The 24,159-nt window shown below is 44.5% G+C and overlaps 1 protein-coding gene across 2 annotated transcripts in view; it reads left to right on the plus strand.

The window, feature by feature from the left end:
* Positions 1-24,045, plus strand: part of LOC121865890 (protein Wnt-11b-like) — a 114,111-nt gene extending 90,066 nt beyond the window's left edge. Inside the window, exons 4-7 of one of the 2 annotated variants that reach the window (XM_042365441.1) lie at positions 2,461-2,763; positions 14,284-14,382; positions 19,894-20,087; positions 22,460-24,045. In XM_042365441.1, coding sequence (XP_042221375.1) covers positions 2,461-2,763; positions 14,284-14,382; positions 19,894-20,087; positions 22,460-22,634 — 771 coding nt within the window. In that variant the 3' untranslated portion in view covers positions 22,635-24,045. The remainder of the gene's footprint in view (positions 1-2,460; positions 2,764-14,283; positions 14,383-19,893; positions 20,088-22,459) is intronic. The other variant, XM_042365442.1, reaches the window with a different exon arrangement.
* The last annotated feature ends 114 nt before the right edge of the window (positions 24,046-24,159 follow it).

Consider the following 24,159-nt stretch of genomic DNA (forward strand, 5'->3'; position numbering starts at 1 on the left):
TGTGGTGTGTGATGGTGGTGGTGGTGGTGTGTGATGGTGGTGGTGGTGGTGGTGTGTGATGGTGGTGTGTGATGGTGGTGGTGGTGGTGGTGTGGTGATGGTGGTGTGTGGTGGTGGTGTGTGATGGTGGTGGTGTGTGGTGGTGGTGTGTGTGGTGGTGGTGTGTGATGGTGGTGTGTGATGGTGGTGGTGAGTGGTGGTGGTGGTGGTGGTGGTGTGATGGTGGTGTGCTGGTGGTGATGTGTGATGGTGGTGGTGTGTGATGGTGGTGGTGTGTGATGGTGGTGTGTGATGGTGGTGTGGTGGTGGTGGTGTGTGATGGTGGTGTGTGATGGTGGTGGTGTGTGATGGTGGTGGTGGTGGTGGTGTGTGATGGTGGTGGTGTGGTGGTGGTGGTGGTGGTGGGGTGGTGGTGGTGGTGTGGTGGTGGTGGTGGTGGTGGTGGTGGTGGTGTGGTGGTGGTGGTGGTGGTGTGGTGGTGGTGGTGGTGTGTGATGGTGGTGTGTGATGGTGGTGGTGTGGTGGTGGTGGTGGTGTGGTGATGGTGGTGTGATGGTGGTGGTGTGTGGTGGTGGTGGTGGTGTGTGATGGTGGTGTGTGGATGGTGGTGTGTGATGGTGGTGTGATGGTGTTGGTGTGTGATGGTGGTGGTGGTGTGTGGTGGTGGTGGTGGTGGTGGTGGTGGTGGTGGTGGTGTGTGATGGTGGTGTGTGGTGGTGGTGGTGGTGGTGGGTGGTGGTGGTGGTGGGTGGGTGGTGGTGGTGGTGGTGTGGTGGTGGTGTGATGGTGGTGGTGTGTGATGGTGGTGTGATGGTGGTGGTGTGTGATGGTGGTGGTGGTGTGTGGTGGTGGTGGTGGTGTGTGGTGGGTGGTGGTGGTGTGTGATGGTGGTGTGTGGTGGTGGTGGTGGTGGTGGTGGTGGGTGGTGGTGGTGTGGTGGTGGTGTGTGATGGTGGTGATGGTGGTGTGTGATGGTGGTGGTGTGTGTGGTGGTGGTGTGTGGTGGTGGTGGTGTGTGGTGGTGGTGGTGTGTGTGGTGGTGGTGTGTGGTGGTGGTGGTGTGTGGTGGTGTGTGTGGTGGTGGTGTGGTGTGGTGATGTGTGGTGGTGGTAGTAATAGAAGTAATGTTGGTGGTGGTGGTGGTAGTAATAGTGGTGGTGATGGGCGCCAAGGGTTTTAGTGGTGGTCGCCGAGGGTGGTAGTGGTGGGCGCCGAGGGTGGTCGGTGAGGCCAGGAGTAATACACGTAGACCGACCATTAACCTGCATGACCCGAGTCTTGACCACCGGCAGGAGGAGGAGGAGCAGGAGGAACAATAGGAGGAGGAGCGGAGGAGGCAGGGGGGAGGAGGAAGGGCACAGTCGCTACTCCACGGCCGGTCTTAAATTGGGGAGTCCAACTTGTCAACATGAAAGAGGACACCGGACAGGAATTATTCTCACAACATCCTACACACGTTCTCTCTCTCACAACATCCTACACACGTTCTCTCTCTCTCACAACATCCTACACACGTTCTCCTCACAACATCCTACACATGCTCTCTCTCACAACATCCTACACACGTTCTCTCTCTCACAACATCCCTACACACGTTCTCTCTCACAACATCCTACACACGTTCTCTCCTCAACATCCCCACACGTTCCTCTCTCTACAACATCCTACACACGTTATCTCTCTCTCACAACATCCTACACACGTTCTCTCTCTCACAACATCCTACACACTCCCTCTCTCACAACATCCTACACACGATCTCTCACAACATCCTACACACGCTCTCTCTCTCTCACGACATCCTACACACGTTCTCTCTCTCTACAACATCCTCCACACTTTCTCTCTCACAACATCCTCACACGTTCTCTCTCTCACAACATCCTACACACGTTCTCTCACAACATCCTACACACGCTCTCTCACAACATCCTCACACACGTTCTCTCACAACATCCTACAACGTTTCTCTCACAACATCCTACACACGTTCTCTCTCTCTCACAACATCCTACACATGTCTCTCTCACAACATCCCACACACGTCCTCTCTCACAACATCCTACACACGTTCTCTCTCACAACATCCTACACACGTCTTCTCTCTCACAACATCCTACACACGCTCTCTCACAACATCCTACACACGTTCCTCTCTCACAACATCATACACACGTTCTCTCTCTCACAACATCCACACATCCTTCTCTTTATCTCTATCCACCAAAACTACCTACCCTACTTACCCTCCTCTCTCACCAACCCCAAATCTATTTCACCCAATCTATTTCACCCAATCTATTTCACCCAACCTACTACCCATCTATTTCACCCAATCTATTTCACCCAATCTATTTCACCCAACCTACTTCACCCAATCTATTTCACCCAATCTACTTCAATCTATAAACTCCCAATGACCATCGTATCTTTTTCTTCTTTTTTTTCCCCCCCCAATAGGTTCCAGGTCGACTCAGGCGCGGCACAGAGGAGGACCCTGAAGGAGACACCGACGGGTGGTCTGCCAACAGCGCTCGTCACCATCGGGAAGTGCAGCCTTACACCCCTTACCTCCCCACACACGTCAGCCTCCAGACGAGAAACACAAGGAGAAGATCGAGTAACAAGAAGCGAGAGAATAATCAGGGAAAAATGGCGAGAATGAGATTAAGAAAGAAGAACAAGAGAAGAAAAAAGGGAAAACGGCAGAAGAATCAAGCCATAACTATGATGAATCACCATAACAATAGGGTGGGCAGACGGGTAAGTGGCAGGCAGGTTATCTCTCTCACTCTCTCTCAGGGTGGGCAGACGGGTAAGTGGCAGGCAGGTTATCTCTCTCTCTTAAATAAACAGTCACTATTAAAAATCATCTTGTACTGCCTTCACACACACACACACACACACACACACACACACACACACACACACACACACACACACACACACACACACACACACACACACACACACATTTGATATACTTTTCTAAGTGGGCGGAATAAGAAAACGCAACCAGCCCCGGGATTATTCCTATAAAACGTATACGTACATGGAGACCGGACTAGAAATGTGTACACCAATTATGTACACACATCTAACATTCATGTGCATATCTAAGTCTCAGTTAAAAGGAAAATTGTGTTAGGAACCTTTGAGAATCCTGTCCAGGTCTGAGCACATAAATAACAGAAAAAAAGAAACAATTGCCTTTGTCGTGTTTTAGTCATGAGATAATCTTAAAGTCTTTGACCTTTTACAAGTTCAAGTTTATGAAGAGTAATATTTCTTTGGGTTGGGTTGGGTTGGGTTGGGTTGGGTTGGGTTGGGTTGGGTTGGGTTGGGTTGGGTACATTCCTTATACATAACACAGGTATACTGAAGCGGTGACTATGTTATAATAATTATCTCCTATGTTATTATGCAGTATCTCCTATATAAAGTTCATAAATATCAAATTGACATCTATACACATCTATACCTAATCATACATATCGATATACATATTTATATACATATTGAAACCCAAACAATTACAGAAACTTTCGCTGTCTCCGCCAATGAAAGCCAGGACACACTTCTTTGTCTTATTTTGTATTGACTGGTGTCGTCCAGAACGAGTTGCAGACCATTACTATTATTGTGGAGTCATTATTGGAGGCTGGATGTACCGGTGGTGGTGGACTGGTAAACCGGTTCTCCCAGTAGACGTATTTCCCAGTAAACTGAGTAAAGTCACACACACACACACACACACACACACACACACACACACACACACACACACACACACACACACACACACACACACACACACACACACACACACACACACACACACACACACACACACACACACACACACACACACACACACACACACACACACACACACACACACACACACACACACACACACACACACACACACACACACACACACACACACCAGTGAAGGTTAGGTTAGGTAAGCTGACACCTGAACCGGCTTAAGTGTGTAACATTATTCATGGACTGGTACCAGGGGGGGCGAGGATGTGCAGTGTACTAATGATAATATACCGTACATGGTAAGCTATGGTGCTTAACCGGTCTCCAGAGCCTGATGGTGGTAGTAGTTGTAAGAGAATGGTAGTGGTAGTAGATCTCTTACAGAGGAATCTTCAGGTGGGGTGCTGCCAATATAGAGACCATGAAGCTTCTGAAGGAGTAACACCCTTCTGCAGGTGAGGAGAAAGGCATCAGGTTACAGGGTGGTTATGCCCCGCCAGACGCAGTTATGTTATAGAAAATAACATGAGATATGGTCTGGAAAAACGCACTGAAGACCCAGGAAGGAACCGGACTATCAGGCCCGGATGCCAGTGGATGGAGAGTCATCCCCAGCAGTAACAAGTTTAGCGATGCGATGGGCGACCTCTGAACGCGATTGCCGCCCTCGCAAGAAAGCTGGTAACTTCTGCTGCCGACACCCACAAGCTCTAACGGTCAGCCGCTTCATTTCTATGGACAAAAACCCAGGATGTAAGCCTATAGGGGCGGGGAAGTGCTAAGACGAATTATTGGTAAATGTGTAATGGAGGTGGTCAAAGATGGTGTCAGAGCAGTGCTGGTCACCAGGATGGGGGTGAAGCTGCCATTCACGCCATGAGAAAGATAAATTGAGGAGTATGATTGTTAGACTGTACTCCTGGTAGGCGCCTCCAACACTTTCAACGTACTAGACTGCAAGGCTACACTGCACAACATCATCAAGTGTCCAAGCTTTATATAACAAGCTTCAAGGCCTAAAATGAGACACCACCATAGAGTCACAGGGGTGCCCAGTCACTATGGCAATGTATGCATTAAGCCTATCCGTGCTCCAATATACATGATATTATAAGACTACCAAGGCTAAACAAGTAGCATATGCTGATGACCTTACAGGATCAGGAAAAGTGGAGGACATCAAAAAGTGGACGGAACTGGTAACATCGGGCGGTCCACAAATAGGCTACCACCCAAATGCCAGCAAGTCCTTCCTTACTGTACCGCCAGAATACTACGACCGGGCTATGGAGGTATTCAACGGAGGTGAGGTCAAAATAAAAAAGGACGGCCAAAGACATCTAGGTGTGGTAATCGGCACGAATGATTTCAAGACCGAGTCCGTAACGGGAGAGGTAAACGAGTGGGTGAAGGAAGTCCAGACTCTGTCGGACTGTTAGTCGTAAGGCTCTCAGTCTACTTGGAAAATCGAGTTAAAAAGAGTTCAGGTCCTAAACTGATGAAGATCATAATTAGGTTAGGTTAGGTTAGTGTGTGTTACAAAATCTTTTAAGCTGATGTAAGGGGATGTCAGACACAAATTAGCGTTGACTACTAAATCATGTTATGTAGATACTAGCTGTGTGATGATATGGTTCGGAACATCTGTAAGACGTAGTTGGGTGAAAATATAGATATTGTAACACTTGGTCTGTCAAGATAGACTCTTTAAGTAGTTTGTATCACAGCTGGGCGAGACCTATGTGAGGTGGGGTAGAAGAAAGGATGAGTTCTCGGGTTTAAGAGAGAGCAAACATCCGAGCTGGTAATGCTAATTGATTTAGAAGTTGTTTTTGTTTTTTCTCACGTGGAATGTGTACTTACCACCACCACCACCAACGCCCCACCAACGCCCCACCACCACCACCACCACCAACGCCCCACCACCACCACCACCAACGCCCCACCACCACCACCACCACCACCAACGCCGCCCCCAATACACTGACCACGGGGGGTTAGTTACACTGACCCTTTGTAAACTCTACTCTGTAATGAGTCGGAGGTGCATAATAAACTAGCCGTTGTAATCCCCCCACCACTGCTTGCCGCCTCCATCACCAACACCTCTCCAACCACCATCATCACCCGCCCTCCCTTCCTCTACCACTATCACGTCCCTCCCTCTAACTACTGCACCCCCCCCCCTTCTACTACAATCACCACCCTCTTTTACCACCACCATCACCTCCCTCGCCCCTACCACCACCCACAACCCCCACACCACCCCAGCGGAACCAATTCTATATTATCGCTACCGGTACTACTAACAATAATATCCATTGGCTAATATAATTATTGTAACCGCCAATCAGGCGGTTAAAGGAATATTTAGAATCGTGACGTTGAACTCGAACATTATAATTCGGTCAAACCTGTTGAATACAATTCATTTTAGTATTTCAAATAAGTCATACATAGGCAATTATACATGTATGTTTAATCCAATATATATTTACATAACAATCATAGCTATGTAATTAGTCTAATCTTAACACGTACAATGAGTACTTAATTTGTCATATTTTATGTCGTCACAATGATAAACGATGCAGTGGACACAGTCTACCTGTGTACACAACAAGTACAAGTTAAACTTACGTGTTGAAAGTCTTCAGGAGAAACAGGTTAGGTGTTGGCACTATGATGGGGATAGCTACAGTGAGGAAGCGGTGCTCTGCCGGGCACTCACATGTCAGGCGGGCTATTCAAAATCGCTAGGTCAGGTTTGTTATACGCAAACAAGATCCCATTACACCACCCAACACCTCAACCTACTCTGGGCCTCTCATCTCAGCACAACACACTGTATACGGGCAGGCACACCCAATAAACATGACATGACTTACAGCCTAACATAATGTTTGTTTATGTGTCCTCATACTCAACAATTATCGTTACTAGTAATAATAATATTTTATTGGCTAACATAATCATCGGATATAATGCAGTAAGTCGGTGTAAACAAAAGAGTTCAGACACAGAGAAGCGAATCCTATGTTGGCCATTATCTCAACCTTCAGCGTTCCCGTACATCATGTGTTAAAAACAACAATTATCCCAACGAGATTACTGTAATTATAAAGGAGTTAATTTTTTTCTTCTTCATTTTACAATATCTTATACAAGTGGTTAATTATTTGTATATAAGAAGGAAATGAATTGCACAAAATACTTATTCATTTAAGGAAATCATATGATATAATGTTTGTATTTTATGGTAGCGAGTTAGTGTGTGTGTGTGTGTGTGTGTGTAGTGATGAAAATAAACGAAGTAGTAATTAGTTCGAGGAGATTTATCCACTCCCAGTAATTTCCCTCCCCACGTACACTAAGTATTTCATTCTTGGTAAATCTAATCCCCTGAATCAATTTACTTTTAAAAATATATAAAACTAACTTTAATGGCGATAAATATATATATATATATATATATATATATATATATATATATATATATATATATATATATATATATATATATATATATATATATATATATATATATATATATATAATTACAGGGTCATTTCAGGCGACGAGTGGAATAGACTGTTCCTGGTAAAGACTGGATGTTTTTACCGGGTAATATTTACTAAGAGCATCTAGCCAGTTGTTTACACATTGTTGTTGTTGTTGTTACCATAAGGATGATAATAAAAATTTCTTCAACTGTGATATTTAAGTGGGTGAAAGGAATCAATAAAGGAGATATAGATTAAGTTCTTATAATATCCGAGCAGGATAGGACTCGGAGCAACGGATTTAAGTTGGATAAGGTTAGGTTTAGGAGGGAGATAGGAAGGAACTGGTTCACAAATAGGGTGGTGAACGAGTGGAACAAGCTTAGCAACTTTGTAGTAAGTGCTGGAACGCTGGAAAGTTTTAAAAGGAGGCTAGATAGATTCATGGATGATAGAGAGTGGTAGTAACTCTCGACAGGAGCTGCCATGCATAGGCCTATTGCATACTCCTTATTTTCTTATGTTCTTCCTCCTCCTCATTTTCCTCACCCTCCTCCTCCTCTTCAAAGATTTATTAAATTTCCAATCGTCATTTACCCTCGTGGTCTACATTATGTCACTTGTCCCTCTTCTGTTGTGGACATTCTAAGCGTCAATAGGGAAGTGTTGGGTTATTTATCCTCCGTCCTTGCTTAGCTTGTGACCTTATTCCTAACCCTGTTTTTTTTTGTGTGTGTGGGGGGGGGGGGTCATTGTCATCACCAACCACCTGGAGACCTTCAATTACACCAGTGATTGGATGATAAAATAAAAATAGAAACACAGTCTTTAGCCAGTATTTGAAAGTTCCATTATCACCACCACCACGTGTCCGTCACCACCACCACGTGTCCGTCACCACCACCACGTGTCCATTATCACCACCACCACGTGTTCGTCACCACCACCACGTGTCCATTATCACCACCACCACGTGTTTGATGAGCTCTTGAAGTCATCTAGATCTTGTCATTGTTTGTGTAATGTCATTTTTATCACTATCAAACTACAAGAACGTTTGGCCAGTTTCTACAGGAGTTTATATTCATAGTAGTGTAGTGATTATGGAACACTTAATACTATGTACTTATTTATTTTTACATCAATAAATTAACTCGGGGGGGTGAATTTACCAGGAATACTATAATGTATGGAGTGATAATACCAGGAGTGAAAATACCAGGAGTGAAAATACCAGGAGTGAAAATACCAGGAGTGAAAATGCCAGGAGTGAAAATACCAGGAGTGAAAATGCCAGGATTGAAAATACCAGGAGTGAAAATACCAGGAGTGAAAATACCAGAATTGAAAATTACCGGGTGTGAAAATTAGCGAGTGTGAAAATTACCAGGAGTGAAAATACCAGGAGTGAAAATTACCGGGAGTGAAGTAATCAGGAGTGAAGCTACCAGGACTGAAAATTACCAGGACTGAAAATTACCGGGAATGAAAATTACCAGGAGTGAAAATTACCGAGAGTGAAATTACCGGGAGTGAAAATTAGCGAGTGTGAAAATTACCAGGAGTGAAAATTACAGGGAGTTTGGGGGGATGGGGGATAGGGGGGGTGGTTATAAGATACATTAAGGGAGGAGGGACTGACACATTGCCCCAAGAGCGACGTGTTTACCGATCTGATCAATGCTTCATATCTTCTCCTCTCTTCTTGAGCCTCTGTCAACTGTATCACTTGACGGTTAAACTAGAGCCTCGTAAATAATCTAGACAGTAATAGATACGGATAGGATTTTATTTATTTTTTATTTATATATATATATTTTTTTTTTGGGTGGTGCATGAATACCACCTAAAGATCCCCCCTCCCAAGCCTATTTTACCTGAAGAATAACCACCCCCAATGATAACCTAACCTAACCTTACCCCCTAAATAATAATAATAATAATAATAATAATAATAATAATAATAATAATAATAATAATAATAATAATAATACCGTTAGTAATAATATGAATTTTAGTATTATTAATAGCATCATTATTATTATTATTATTATTTGCTCCAGTAATAGATAAAAGTAGTGTAAGATCTATATAGCTTAATTAAGGCGCAGACGATGAAATATACTCAATATATATATATAGTATACACAAACTATACAATATATATATATCATTCCACAACAGTCATAGATTGTAACAAAGTATTAAACCTTTTCATAACCTTCCACAACCATTCCTCCCCCACCCCCCATATTTTTCTATCGTTATGTTGACTACACCAATCTGCCTCTTATATAACCCAAATGTTCTGGAGTTGGAAGACGCACCACCTACCTCCATCTCCCCCGTTACCTCCTCCATCTCCCCCATTCCTATCTCTATCATCAAAAGTAAATAATTCCAATTCTTTAAAAGTTTATTCGCGCTAATTCTTAATATTTGTTTTTCTCCCATGAACCCTTTATGTGGCAAGCTAAGAACCAGTCAGTATATTTTTTGTCTTTTGGTAACTTTAAGTAGAATGGCGGTGGAGGGTAATTAAGCAGTGAGTGAGTGAGTGAGTTCAGATAGATAAGTGCGTGGCAGTGAGAAGTGATACCACCCTCAGTGTCAAGACCTGACTAAATTACTCACAATAGGCAAACTGTACTACAAGCTTCAATAAATTTGTTAAACTAAACTAAGGCATAACTTCAACTCTCTCTCTCTCTCTCTCACCACCCTTCTCCTCTCTCTCTCTCTCTCTCTTTATCACCATCTCTCTCCCCTTCTCCTCCCCCCATCTGTCTTATCACCCCCCCCCACCCACCCTCCCTCATCTTATCGTCTTCTCTGTGTTTATGTCACTCGTATCATTTACTTATCAGACGGATGGGTAGTTCGAGTCATTTAACCAACTCTATAACTTCATTCTGGTTTCTTGATTTAGTGTGATTGGGGTTACAGTCTAGGTTAGGGCCTGTCGTTGTTACTGTCTTCCGTGTTGGAGTTCTTTTTACGCGGTGGGGAATGAGGCGTCGCAGCCCTCCATCATACGTTGCCATGTTTTGTTTTTTTGTCAGTGAAGGTAGATGTTTCTGTTAACACCGTCAGATTTATTTGTTCGCGCCGTCGGATCTATCTGTACACGCTATCACACCACCCCCCACCACCACCACCACACACACACCGGCAAGTCTGAGCTCATACATCAAACACTCGAGACACCACCTTGGTAAATACCTGGTGGGACTGGTTCAAGGAAGTGGATAATACAAAAGAGAAAAAGGTGTGTATCTCTCTCTCTCTCTCTCTCTCTCTCTCTCTCTCTCTCTTAAACCGTAAACACTGTCGAGCGTATGACCTGAACATGATGTGAACTCGTGAACCCGAACAATTTTAGACACTGGTGCATTATTCTAGACATAAATGCTTCGGTTTCACGAGTCTGAAATCTCGGGGTTCGTGGTTCAAGAGGAGAGACGAGACAGGAACTTTTGTGGCTGAGTATTGTTACCTCTTAATTCATAATGATTCGTGTTTACATCAAGACCTATAAGTAAGACAATTTTCTCGTAATTCGTAATAACTAATGATCCATCAGGTAGTTTATAACTTTACAGACTTATATAAGTAGTTGTGGTTGAAGGGAGTCAGGCTATAGTCCAGTAGCCTGACGGGGTAGCCTGACTCACTCCCTCCTCTTTGTATATACCGCACATTACCATACCGCTATTATCCCCACCTCTCCCCCCACCATATTACCTCCCCACCTCCCCCACAATATCTCTCTCCCTCCCAAACACCTCCACTTCGCTATACCTCTACTTTTCCTCACCCCATCAATACAGTACACCTCACCTCACCTCCCCCCCATCCGCTCACCAAGAATTCACCTTCCTCCCCCCACCCCCCTTTATTTCTCCCACCTTCCCCTTCCATAATATATCTGTAACCGCCCAATCAGCCACTGTGGGATAATGAGACCCTTGCACGTAGGACTTGATTGTTCTTTATTCGGTCAAAACCTGCAGAGTACAAATTACATATGTTAAGTATAATTAATTCATTCGTACGTTCCTTCACTATTAACGACTACATATGATATTTATGAGTAGAGTGGGGTGTTAAACCATATAAAAACTTAGGTGTTTCGGGTCTAATGTAGGACTTATAAGCTCCCTGACTTGTTAGCTTACTGGACGGCTAGAGACTATCTTCTGAACCCCACAGGGAGCGAATCAGCCCGAGGCGAGGACCATCTGTTTCACATTTAACACTTCAGCAAAGTTCGTTGTCAACACTCCCTCTGTCTCTCTCCTTTCTCTCTTTCTCTCTCTTCTAGTTATCCTACTGTGGCGGTAACAATATCACCCCCCCCTTCACCCTCTCTCTCCTTGACCCCTTCACAAATCCCTCTCATACCTACCCCCCCCCGCCCTACCCTCGCCCTCACACCAGTATTACTACATCCAGGTGCAAGAAAACAGGTTTGAGTTTATTTATGGTTGTAGGTGTAAGAGGTCGCTTACAGGGGGAGCTGCCATTCCCCAGCGGCCAAACGACCACTTAAAAGCTGTGCACATCATCAGTGCTGTTGCTTTATGACCACAACGTGACGGCTGTGTGTGTGTAATAATAATAATAATAATTAACGGTTTATTGAAAGAGCTTGGCAGCCAGAAGGCTGAAAATATACAGTTACATATTTGGGGAATGGGTTACGAATTACAAATAATATACAAGTGACATAAGTGACACAAATAAGACATATAGTAACTTAGATGGGGATCAGCTCAAACTACAGTTCATTTCAACATAGTGACAGTGTAGGGAGCAGTGTTTATTGGGAGTGAATACACTGATTTATTACATGTTATTGATAATTTTTACAATGGTTGGGACTGGGCTGTTCTTATAGCGATCAGTTCGTGCACGTATGGGCTGGATGCGGTTGTGGTGTCGAACAGCAATTCTCGGACAGGGGATCTCAGGTGGTAGTAGGGGCCGGTGTCGGGGATGGTGTAGAAGCTTCTTACCAAATTTGCAGATGAGGCCGTGGTGATGGTCAGTGAGAGTCGAAAGGGTCAGTGTGTTGAGCGCTTCTTGATATGTGGAGTAGGAAGGGGAGAGAATAATCTTGCATGCCCTCTTTTGCACTTTTTCTAGGTGTTTACGTTGTGTGGCATTTAGGGAGGAAGACCAGGTGGGGGAGGCATAGGTGAGCTTGGGAAGTATGAATGTTGTGTATACACTGAGGAGCTCGTGTGCGGGAACTCCGAGGGACTTGAGTCGGCGGAGGAGGTGGAGACGGAAACTGGAGGATTTGACAACTTCACTGACGTGTGGTTTCCAATTTAGTTTGTTGTCTATGGTGACGCCGAGGAGCTTCGTGGAATCTACAACCTGGAGTGTGTTCGGACCTAGGGTAATGGAAGGAGGTGGGACAATGTCGGAGGAGAGGTTGATGTGCATAACCATGGTCTTGGTATGGTTGATGGTGACATGGTTGTTGGTGGCCCAGTTTTGGAGACTGGTCAATAAATCCTGAAGGGCGGTATAGTTGGGAGCAGAATTGTTGACGCTGATCCCAATGGTGGAGTCGTCGACATATTTCCAGCGAGCAGGGGTTTCTCTTAGGGCATCATTGATGAGCATAAGGAAGCAGAGTGGTCCCATCTTGGTGCCTTGGGGGACGCCACAGGTGAGTGACTGAAAGGTGGAGACAGCCCCTCGGAAGCGTACAGCTTGGCGTCGGTCACTGAGGAAGTCTGTAAGCCATGTGTGTGTGTGTGTGTGTGTGTGTGTGTGTGCATGTAATCTCGAACCCAAACATCATTCCCACCTCTCCCTTAACCGTAACTACCCTCATCATCATTACCACTAATACTGCCATCACCTTCGTCACTAGTACCACTACCACCACCACTACTACTTTCTTTCTTTTTTTCTTTTTTAACGTGGCCACCAGCCTCCCCCAATAGCCACACCTTCGCCGCCATTTTATTACCTCAATATTAAATATCCTAATACATAAGTAGCTATCCTAGCTGTGTTGAGTTAGTTGAGCCGCAGATCTATGGGGCATTCAGTGACTGTTGCCTCATAGTCAATATCTGCAGCTGTTGTCGGCTTTGGGGCCGATGCTCTCGTTCCCCTGAGGCAGAGCAAAGCCGACAGGAGAGAGGACAGTCGACATCTCATCCAGGCTGTAACATAACTTCTAGGCTGCTGCTTCTGTTCGGGTAGCACCTCCGCGAGTCTGGCATAGAAACATCTTGCACTTGGTCCCATCCCACCAGAGGTTGTGAACACTAGGGGAGTCAAGCTGCCTTGATCAAAGTTCTGAATTCTCTCCCCGTATGCCCTTATCTTGTCGTTCTCGTTCCTCCTGTGTGCAGCATCGAGAGCTAAGTTACGGTGACATGCGGCCATGGGATCAAAAATCCTGATGTCGAAGAAGGCTCGCTGTCCCTGTGTCCAGAATCCTCGAGCACTGACGTCAACACGGGCTTCGTTAGATGTGTTTGAAGTCCTATGTTGGAAAATCTCACAGTCCAATGGAAGGAGGGTCGGTTCTACTCTGACATCACGGCAGATTTCCTTCAACATATTTGCTGAGAGATCCCTTACTTCATCATGCCTCATGCATATGAAGCCCCCTTTCTTGCACACCATGGCGTGATCGACGTCATAGACTACTACTGTTATCGCCACTACCACTACCTCCATCACTAACGCTACTACTACTACTACTACAACAACCACCACCACTATACTACTACTACTACTACCACCACCACCACCGCTATACTACTACTACCACCACTATACTACTACTACTACCACCACCACCACTACCTCCGTCACTGCCGCTACTACTATTACTACTGCTATTGTCATCACCACCACCACCACTACCTCCATCACTACCACTACTACTACAGTAGGTTGGGGTCTAACTGGACTTGGGGCCTATTAGTTCAGAAGCCCCTAAAACTAACATGTAACCACTGTGTCTCCTCCCCAGGTAGTGAAGGCCTCGCTCTCCACACAGTGTAAGTGCCATGGTGTGTCCGGGTCCTGCAACATCAAGACGTGCTGGAAGGCGCTCCCTAACTTTATCGAGGTGAGTTGACTAAACCTATAGGTGCAACTCTTGGTTTTCTTGGTGTGATGGTGGGGGAGTTGGAGTTAAGGGGAGAGAGAGAGAGTAAAATCTACACTCACATGTTAAAGAGAGAGAGAGAGAGAGAGAGAGAGAGAGAGAGAGAGAGAGAGAGAGAGAGAGAGACCATCTTACATAATACGCTTTAGTCTGTCTTCTAGGAAATCTATTGATCAAGGTGTGGTGGTCCACTACCAGATTGACCCAAAAAGTTAGTGTCCCGCTCTGCAGCTGTTCCCGAAATCAATGTTGCAAGAAGAACATATTCAGCTTCACTCGCTATCATGTGACATAATTATTAACAAAGGGGAAAAGGGGGAAGGAGAGGGGGGGGCGTTTTCGTTCAATGGCGCGCGTCACATTTGTTATATCATTTTGGCACCGCGTCTGATTTTCATTCAGGGAAACGGTTAGGTTAGGTTAGGTTAGATTTGATTACATTGTGTTAACATAAGTAAAGCTAGATTCAATATGGTTAGGTTAGCTAATTTGTCCTAACATAGTCAATGGTTTGGTTTGGTTAGGATATGGTTAGGTTGGGTTAATTTCTTATCGCAGTGATTACTAATAATTCTAGGACATTTTGAGGATTACGTGAAATCCTTAGTTGCAGAGTGAGGCGTCAATAAGAAATCCAGTGTGAAAGAGCCTAGCCAAAGGAAGCCTACTGTTCTTCTACAACACTCTACTCTCATCTACCTCTTTTGAAGTTATTACTGACCAAACTGATGCTGTTCAAGTAGTGATCACCTCAACAGATTCAATCAACGGGTCAGGTGAACAAACTTTCCTCAACCAGAGACGAACAACAAATACAAATGGCACCTGGCAAGAATATTATGTCGTTGTTGTTCTTGTTATTACATGGTTCTGAATTTGGTAACACACACACACACACACACACACACACACACACACACACACACACACACACACACGAGAACCCCCTCTCTGTATCCCACATGTTTTACTTGGAAGGGTCGCCTCTCGCCGTCGTCCATTAAAAAAACTCTTTAGTATACATGAAAGGGCGCTAAAAACTGGCCTGACGTCGGAGCAAAATATCGAATTAATTCTCAATTATTTCTGCCACACCATAAACTATACCCCCACCATGTAGGGAGAGTTACACCACACACCAGCTAGGGAGAGTTACACCACACATCAGCTAGGGAGAGTTACACCACACATCAGCTAGGGAGAGTTACACCACACACCAGCTAGGGAGAGTTACATCACACACCAGCTAGGGAGAGTTACATCACACACCAGCTAGGGAGAGTTACATCACACACCAGGTAGGGAGAGTTACATCACACACCAGGTAGGGAGAGTTACATCACACACCAGCTAGGGAGAGTTACATCACACCAGCTAGGGAGAGTTACACCATACACCAGCTAGGAAGAGTTACATCACACATCAGCTAGGGAGAGTTACACCACACATCAGCTAGGGAGTGTTACACCACACATCAGCTAGGGAGAGTTACATCACACACCAGGTAGGGAGAGTTACATCACACACCAGCTAGGGAGAGTTACACCACACACCAGGTAGGGAGAGTTACACCACACACCAGCTAGGGAGAGTTACACCACACACCAGGTAGGGAGAGTTACACCACACACCAGCTAGGGAGAGTTACACCACACACCAGCTAGGGAGAGTTACACCACACACCAGCTAGGGAGAGTTACATCACACACCAGGTAGGGAGAGTTACACCATACACCAGCTAGGAAGAGTTACATCACACACCAGCTAGGGAGAGTTACATCACACACCAGCTAGGGAGAGTTACATCACACACCAGGTAGGGAGAGTTACACCACACACCAGGTAGGGAGAGTTACACCACACACCATTGTAGGGGAGAGTTAGACACACACCAGGTAGGGAGAGTTTACATCACACATCAGCTAGGGAGAGTTACACCACACACCAGGTAGGAGAGAGAGTTACATCACACATCAGCTAGGGAGAGTTACAACACACACTCAGCTAGGGAGAGTTACACCACACACTGTGCTAGGGAGAGTTAAGGCACACACCAGCTAGGAGAAAGCTACACCATACACCAGCTAGGAGAGTTACACCACACACTGTGTAGGAGAGTTACATCACACACCAGCTAGGTAGGAGTTTAAGAACACACCAGCTAGGAGAGTTACACCACACACCAGCTAGGGAGAGTTACACCACACACCAAAGCTAGGGGAGAGTTACACACATCAGCTAGGGAGAGTTACACCACATCAGCTAGGGAGAGTTACACCACAACACCAGCTAGGGAGAGCACCACACACCAGCTAGGGAGAGTTGTCACATCAGCTAGGGGAGAGTTACATCACACACCAGGTAGGGAGAGTTACATCACACACCAGCTAGGGAGAGTTACATCACACCAGCTAGGGAGAGTTACACCATACACCAGCTAGGAAGAGTTACATCACACATCAGCTAGGGAGAGTTACACCACACATCAGCTAGGGAGTGTTACACCACACATCAGCTAGGGAGAGTTACATCACACACCAGGTAGGGAGAGTTACATCACACACCAGCTAGGGAGAGTTACACCACACACCAGCTAGGAGAGTTACACTACATCAGCTAGGAGAGTTACATCACACACATCAGCTAGGAGAGTTACATCACACATCAGCTAGGGAGAGTTATACCCACACATCAGCTAGGGAGAGTTAACACCACACCAGCTAGGGAGAGTTACATCACACACCAGCTAGAGAAGCACCACACATCAGCTAGGGAGAGTTACACCACACCAGCTAGAGAGCATCACACACCAGCTAGGAGAGTTACATCACACACCAGCTAGGGAGAGTTACATCACACATCAGCTAGGGAGAGTTACCCACATCAGCTAGAGAGTTACATCACACATCAGCTAGGGAGAGTTACACCACACAGCTAGGGAGAGTTACATCACACACCAGCTAGGGAGAGTTACATCACACACCAGCTAGGGAGAGTTACATCACACACCAGCTAGGGAGAGTTAAGTACACACAATTGTGTAGGGAGAGTTACATCACACACCAGGTAGGGAGAGTTACACCACACACCAGCTAGGGAGAGTTACACCACACACCAGGTAGGGAGAGTTACACCACACACCAGCTAGGGAGAGTTACACCACACACCAGGTAGGGAGAGTTACACCACACACCAGCTAGGGAGAGTTACACCACACACCAGCTAGGGAGAGTTACACCACACACCAGCTAGGGAGAGTTACATCACACACCAGGTAGGGAGAGTTACACCATACACCAGCTAGGAAGAGTTACATCACACACCAGCTAGGGAGAGTTACATCACACACCAGCTAGGGAGAGTTACATCACACACCAGGTAGGGAGAGTTACACCACACACCAGGTAGGGAGAGTTACACCACACACCAGGTAGGGGAGACTTACATCACACACCTAGGAGAGTTACATCACACACCAGGTAGGGAGAGAGTTACTAGGTAGGAGAGTTACATCACACCAGGTAGGGAGAGTTACACCACACACCAGCTAGGGAGAGTTACACCACACACCAGGTAGGGAGAGTTACACCACACACCAGCTAGGGAGAGTTACACCACACACCAGGTAGGGAGAGTTACACCACACACCAGCTAGGGAGAGTTACATCACACACCAGCTAGGGAGAGTTACACCACACACCAGCTAGGAGAGTTACATCACACACCAGCTAGGAGAGTTACATCACACACCAGGTAGGGAGAGTTACATCACACACCAGCTAGGGAGAGTTACACCACACACCAGCTAGGGAGAGTTACACCACACATCAGCTAGGGAGAGTTACATCACACACCAGGTAGGGAGAGTTACATCACACACCAGCTAGGGAGACTTACAAGCTCTGGTACACTCAGCCAACTCCCAGCCATCTCAGCCAACACCCAGTCATCTCAGCCAACACCCAGCCATCTCAGCTAACACCCAGCCATCTCAGCTAACACCCAGTCAAACTCAACCAAGAAAAGAAATATACCGGTATCTGCTGGGCATCTGCTCAAAACACTGTCCACTTGAAATCAAAATACACCCACAGCAGTCTCTCTCTCTCTCTCTCTCTCTCTCTCTCTCTCTCTCTCTCTCTCACATAAAAAAGAGAACGGTGTGACTCATCTACCCACCATAAAGGAGGGCCCATCAGATAAAACCCACGTCAACCTGTACCCGACCTAACACAACAGGAGACCCACATGTACACAGCGGGAGAGAGGAGGTGTTACGGGGAGTGATGTGTATGAAGCTATGGTTATCTCTTAAAGCTTGTCCGGGTCGTCAGGTCTAGAAATAAACACACCACATACAATCAATGTTAGTCAGTCAGTCTCTCTCTCTCTCTCTCACACACAATGCTGGCCGGTCCACTTGTGCAATATGTCGCTAAAAACATATATACAGTATAGGGTACACATGGTGTGCTCTGGAGGCAATTTTCACACACACATAAAAACTTATGGGAACTCGCTTATGTGTATGTGCATGTATGTGTGTGTGTGTGTGTGTGTGTGTGTGTGTGTGTGTGTGTGTGTGTAATAATAATAATAATAATAATAATAATAATAATAATATTAAAAAGAGACACGATGATCCTCCCCATACTGGCCAGATATTTTGTAAAAAACATTGATTATGTGTTAAAGGAATATCCTTCCTTCCTTAGGCTTTAGTAAGCCCCTTTATAATATTTATACTATATTTACTTGTCACACTTGCCAGATGCTTCTGGTGTCATTGTACAGGGGTACCTAGTGACAGCACTAGGATCCCGCTTCCTCTATCAAGGAATAAACAATTGAAATTGAAAAAAAATTGAATAATAATAATAATAATAATAATAATAATAATAATAATAATAATAATAATAATAATAATAATAATAACAACGGTTTATTGAAAGAGCATGGCAGCCGGAAAGCTGAAAATATGCAGTTACATAATTGGGGAATGTGTGTGTGTGTGTGTGTGTGTGTGTGTGTGTGTGTGTGTGTGTGTGTGTGTGTGTGTGTGTGAATAATATTAATATGGATGTGTTCTTCATCTTCCTCTCTCCTCTCTATCTCTTTCGTTCTCTCCTTATTTCCTCGTCTCTATTGAGGATCCTGCCAGTCATCCCTCTCCTCCTGCAAGTAATCAAATGAGTCCTAATCCTATAAGCTCCAACGCAATTTAACCAAACCTAATCTAACCCAACCCAACTCAACCTAACCTATCCTAACCCCACCCCCAAGTAGCGTCAGGGTGAGTAATCTGGAGTTGACTGAGATAACTTGGAAGTGCTCTACAATGCCTAAATGATCCTCTTCATGTGTTCCCTCAGACCTGATAGGACCTGGGAACGTTTTATTTCTATTTTCATGACCTGTACTTCACCCAGTTAAGTAGTGCCAGCAGCAGAGTGATATTGTTGTCGTCCGCAGGCTGGGGAGCGGCTATACCGAGGCTACCTATCCGGGGTGGAGGTAAGGGAGGTGTCGGCGGGTCCTCGCCTCCGTCTGCTGCCCGCCAGTCCCGCCGTCTCCCGATTCTCACGAGACGACCTCATCTACGTCACCAAGTCCCCGGATTACTGCCACCCGGAGCCTCGCGTTGGTTCCCTTGGCACTGGCGGACGGTAAGTGACGGACGAGAGAGAGAGAGAGAGAGAGAGAGAGTCGACTCCCTAGGCACGCTACCACAACCTTGGCCTCATAAGTCATGCCATGGGACTCTGAACACACCATTAACACCATTAAGTCATCGTATTCAAGAGCTTAAGTCATCACACTCAAGACGTTAAGTCATCGTGCTCAAAGGGTTAAGTCATCTTACTCAAAGACCTAAGTCATCGTAATCAAAGGGTTAAGATAACTAACGGAAAGGGTTAATTAACTGCACCCAAATACTATACTATATAGCACTGGAGGGGTGAAGGGCAAAAAAATAATAATTACCGTGTTTGAGAGACTCCGACCGTCCCAAAACTCGTGGGTGGAGGATCGAAGCAGCAAATGAGTTTTCAGAAGCACCTTATGAAACAGCGAGACATAAATACCACGAGTATTAAGTTATGTCTCCCAAAAGTTAAACTCCTTTCTCGTGAAGATTTAAAAAAAAAAATATGATTGGATTATAATTTTTCAAGGTAAATTTACACCATCGTGAACACCTCCCCCAAAAAAAAAAAATGTATTATTATATTTTTAAACTGGTGTTACTTATAGTCGTGAGCGTCTTTGATTGGGGCTTCCAGTAAAAAAAAAAACTAATTTCTCTTCGGTCACGTAAGACAAATATGAGCTCCCCCTCCACGGGTAATATTAGTGAACATAAAACCACAAAGCGCGCCGCCACATTAAGGGTCCCCCATTCCACCCTCTCACATCTATAAGCTGCTCCAGGAGGTGAAGTACATTATTATTATTATTATTATTATTATTATTATTATTATTATTATTATTATTTATTATTATTATTTATTATTATTATTATTATTATTATTATTATTATTATTATTATTATTATTTATTATTATTATTATTATTATTATTATTATTATTTATTATTTATTATTATTATTATTATTATTATTATTATTATTATTATTATTATTATTATTTATTATTATTATTATTATTTATTATTATTATTATTATTATTATTATTGACCTACCCAGTTTTGCAGTGAGTTCTTATTTTTCATTAGTTAATTTACGTAAGAAATGTATTGTATAGCTATATTCGCCCCCTCAGTTTATTTTACCTGATAATTAAACACCGTAACGTTACCTGGGGAAGGGAGAGGGGGGGGGGACGTTGCTAGGTTAGGTTAGCTTTAGGTTGGTGTATCTGAAGATAAAATAACCTGGGGTGGCTAACATTATCCGAGGAATTTGTCGGTGGCAGGTGTGAGCAAACAAGGACATTAAGCATTGTTAATTAGCGTGGACTGGCCTTATACGTTTATCGGTTTGTATCTATCATCACCCGAGGAGGAAAAAAAAAACAAAAAAAAAACAAGTCACCCACACCAGAATTTCGATAACGAGAAGCTTACATGTAAATTACCTGGCCATCAGCGTCAACCAGTGTACCAGTAGAGTGATTTATGTTTCATTTCTTCCTCCAAGTTTGGTTGTTGTTGTTGTTTTTTTCCCCGCGTCCTTTGATACCGCTCACCCAGGCAAATTATTTACTTCTCCGGTAGGTAACTCACTGGAAATTATTTATAAACGTATATACCGCCCCCCGTGAGGTATATATTATAATGAGATATTTGCATGTACTTAACTTTGATCTGTGTGTGTGTGTGTGTGTGTGTGTGTGTGTGTGTGCTTTACAACACGCTAGGAAGAATAACGATGATAATTAGACCCCAGTAAATCACGTCTCAACAAGCTGCCTGATATAACCATCTGGGACTAGGAGGCGGCGTTCTTTTTTTTTTTGGAGGGGGGGTGACCTTCAAGGTGGCCCAAAGGTGTAGTTAGTTCATTTACCTCTGAACCTAACCTAACTTAAACTTATATAACAAATTCCTGTGCTGATTTAAAGATTAAGTTTAGAAGTTCAAAGCTGGTGTGGCACACACACACACACACACATATGGTGATTTTACTGAACAAATATCTATATATGCATTTAATTAGACCAAAACAGGTCCCTTGGCTTATCCTTGGTTGAATCAACTTACTGGTTGTCAATTACCAGACCATTATTTTGGGCTGTAAACACAGTAAAAAAAAAGTATCTTTACAAATTAGTGTGCGACAATAATGACACAACGGACGAAGGATTTTGACAACCCTACCGATACAACAGGAGTCACAGTGTTCATTTTGTGAAATTATTGGAACCCAACCGAAGATAATGTTTTTTTTATTGTCTTGTGAACATACTGAACCAATATGAACCTATTTGGCGGTTTTACTGATTAAATGCCTATCTATACAACACACCATTGATCATCTAACCCTCACCCATTCCCCTTTCCTTTTCCCCCGACAGGCGCTGCAACGCTACGTCACGGGGTGTTGATGGGTGCAGCGTGATGTGCTGCGGGCGTGGGTACACCTCCCATTCTCATCGCACTCACCTCCGCTGCCACTGCAAATACCACTGGTGCTGTTACGTCACCTGCCAGACCTGTGCTGTGCGGCAGGAAATCCACACCTGCAATTGACTTCACTTCACGCCTCCAAAACTGGCTTCATTTGCACCCCCCCCCCCCTCGTCCATATTATAATGTCGTTCACACCTGTATTTGACTTCATTCACACCTGTCTTTGTCTACAGCCTCGCTCACAACTGATGCCATTCATACCTGTCCCCGTTCACAAGTGACGTCGTTCACATCTGTCTTCCTCTTCCTCATGTCATTTATATACGTCATCGCGCACAACTGATGTCATTCACCCACGGCCAATGTTCCTCACAGCTCCTACGTCACCTGCCAGGCCTGCATAGAGTGGTATGATGTCCACACCTGTACAAGAGTTATGTGTCACAGCTGACCTCACTCAGAGTCCATTTCACTAATAACTGTTCCGACTCACAGCTGATGTTATTCACACTTTTAACTGACTTCATTCGCACCTGCAAAAGACTTTAATCACACTAGCACATAAGAATGGTCTTGCTCAAAGCTGTCGTCGCTAAGAGCTGTTATGACTCACAGTTGATGTCATTCACACTTTTAATTGACTTCATATACATCTGAAGTCCTATTCACAGCTGATTTAAGTCTTGGGTGATGTCATGCACACTTGTAATTGACTTTTTAACACCTGGTCTCACAGCTAACGTTGCTATTAGCTGATGTCGTTCACAACCAACGTCTCTCATATGAAAACGTCACTCAAATCTCGTCACACAAGACTTATCATAGTTGACATCACTCACATCTTAAAAGACTCACTACTACCTGTAAATGTCACTAAAATAATAAATTTGCTCAAAACTGACCCCTCGCCTTCTGAAAAACGTCAAACAACTCAAGTCACTCAGTTAAAAAACTTTCCCATAACTTATGTCACTCAAAACAATCCTCACAACTGACACCATCATAAGTGATGTCATTACCTGTGCCCCCCCCCCTCAGGCACACCGCGAGGCAGCCTAAGGGTATTTATAAAGAATCAGTCAGTCAGTCAGTCAGTCAGTCAGTCACGTTAGCTAATTAATCCGTCCCCGTGGAAAACTCTGCGGACATGCCCACTACAGTTTCACTCCTTTTTCTTCACTCACAAGTTCATCTGAGTACATCACAGCCCACATCCTTTGGTAGTGATCCCATGACAGTGTTGGTATATAAGATCAAAGTTTAAGGTTATCATACATCAAGGGAGGTCAAAGGTCTAGTTATTTTGGGGTATATCGCCGTCCGTTTTTGGTCTCTCTCTCTCTTCCTCTACCTCTACTTCTACTTATCCATCAATCCGTCCATCTAGGTGTTACGATTTTTGGGGCACTTTTAGGCTGAGTCAGTAGTGATCGTTTGGTACTACGCGTGTGTCCTCTATCTCAAGACAAGAATCTCCAGATTTTATTTAGTCATAATGTACAAACTTCGCAATAATAAACTTATAATTAAATATGTATTGAGTATTGGATTTTCCTCCGACATACGTTATTGTGTGATGGCTCTGATGACAGGGGTTAACTATAGCTACTATGGGGCAACGCAAACCGCCTATAGTTACTGGCAC

This window comes from Homarus americanus, unplaced genomic scaffold (assembly GCF_018991925.1).
Source record: "Homarus americanus isolate GMGI-L3 unplaced genomic scaffold, GMGI_Hamer_2.0 scaffold50745, whole genome shotgun sequence".
In the NCBI taxonomy this organism is placed as follows: Eukaryota; Metazoa; Arthropoda; class Malacostraca; order Decapoda; family Nephropidae; genus Homarus; species Homarus americanus.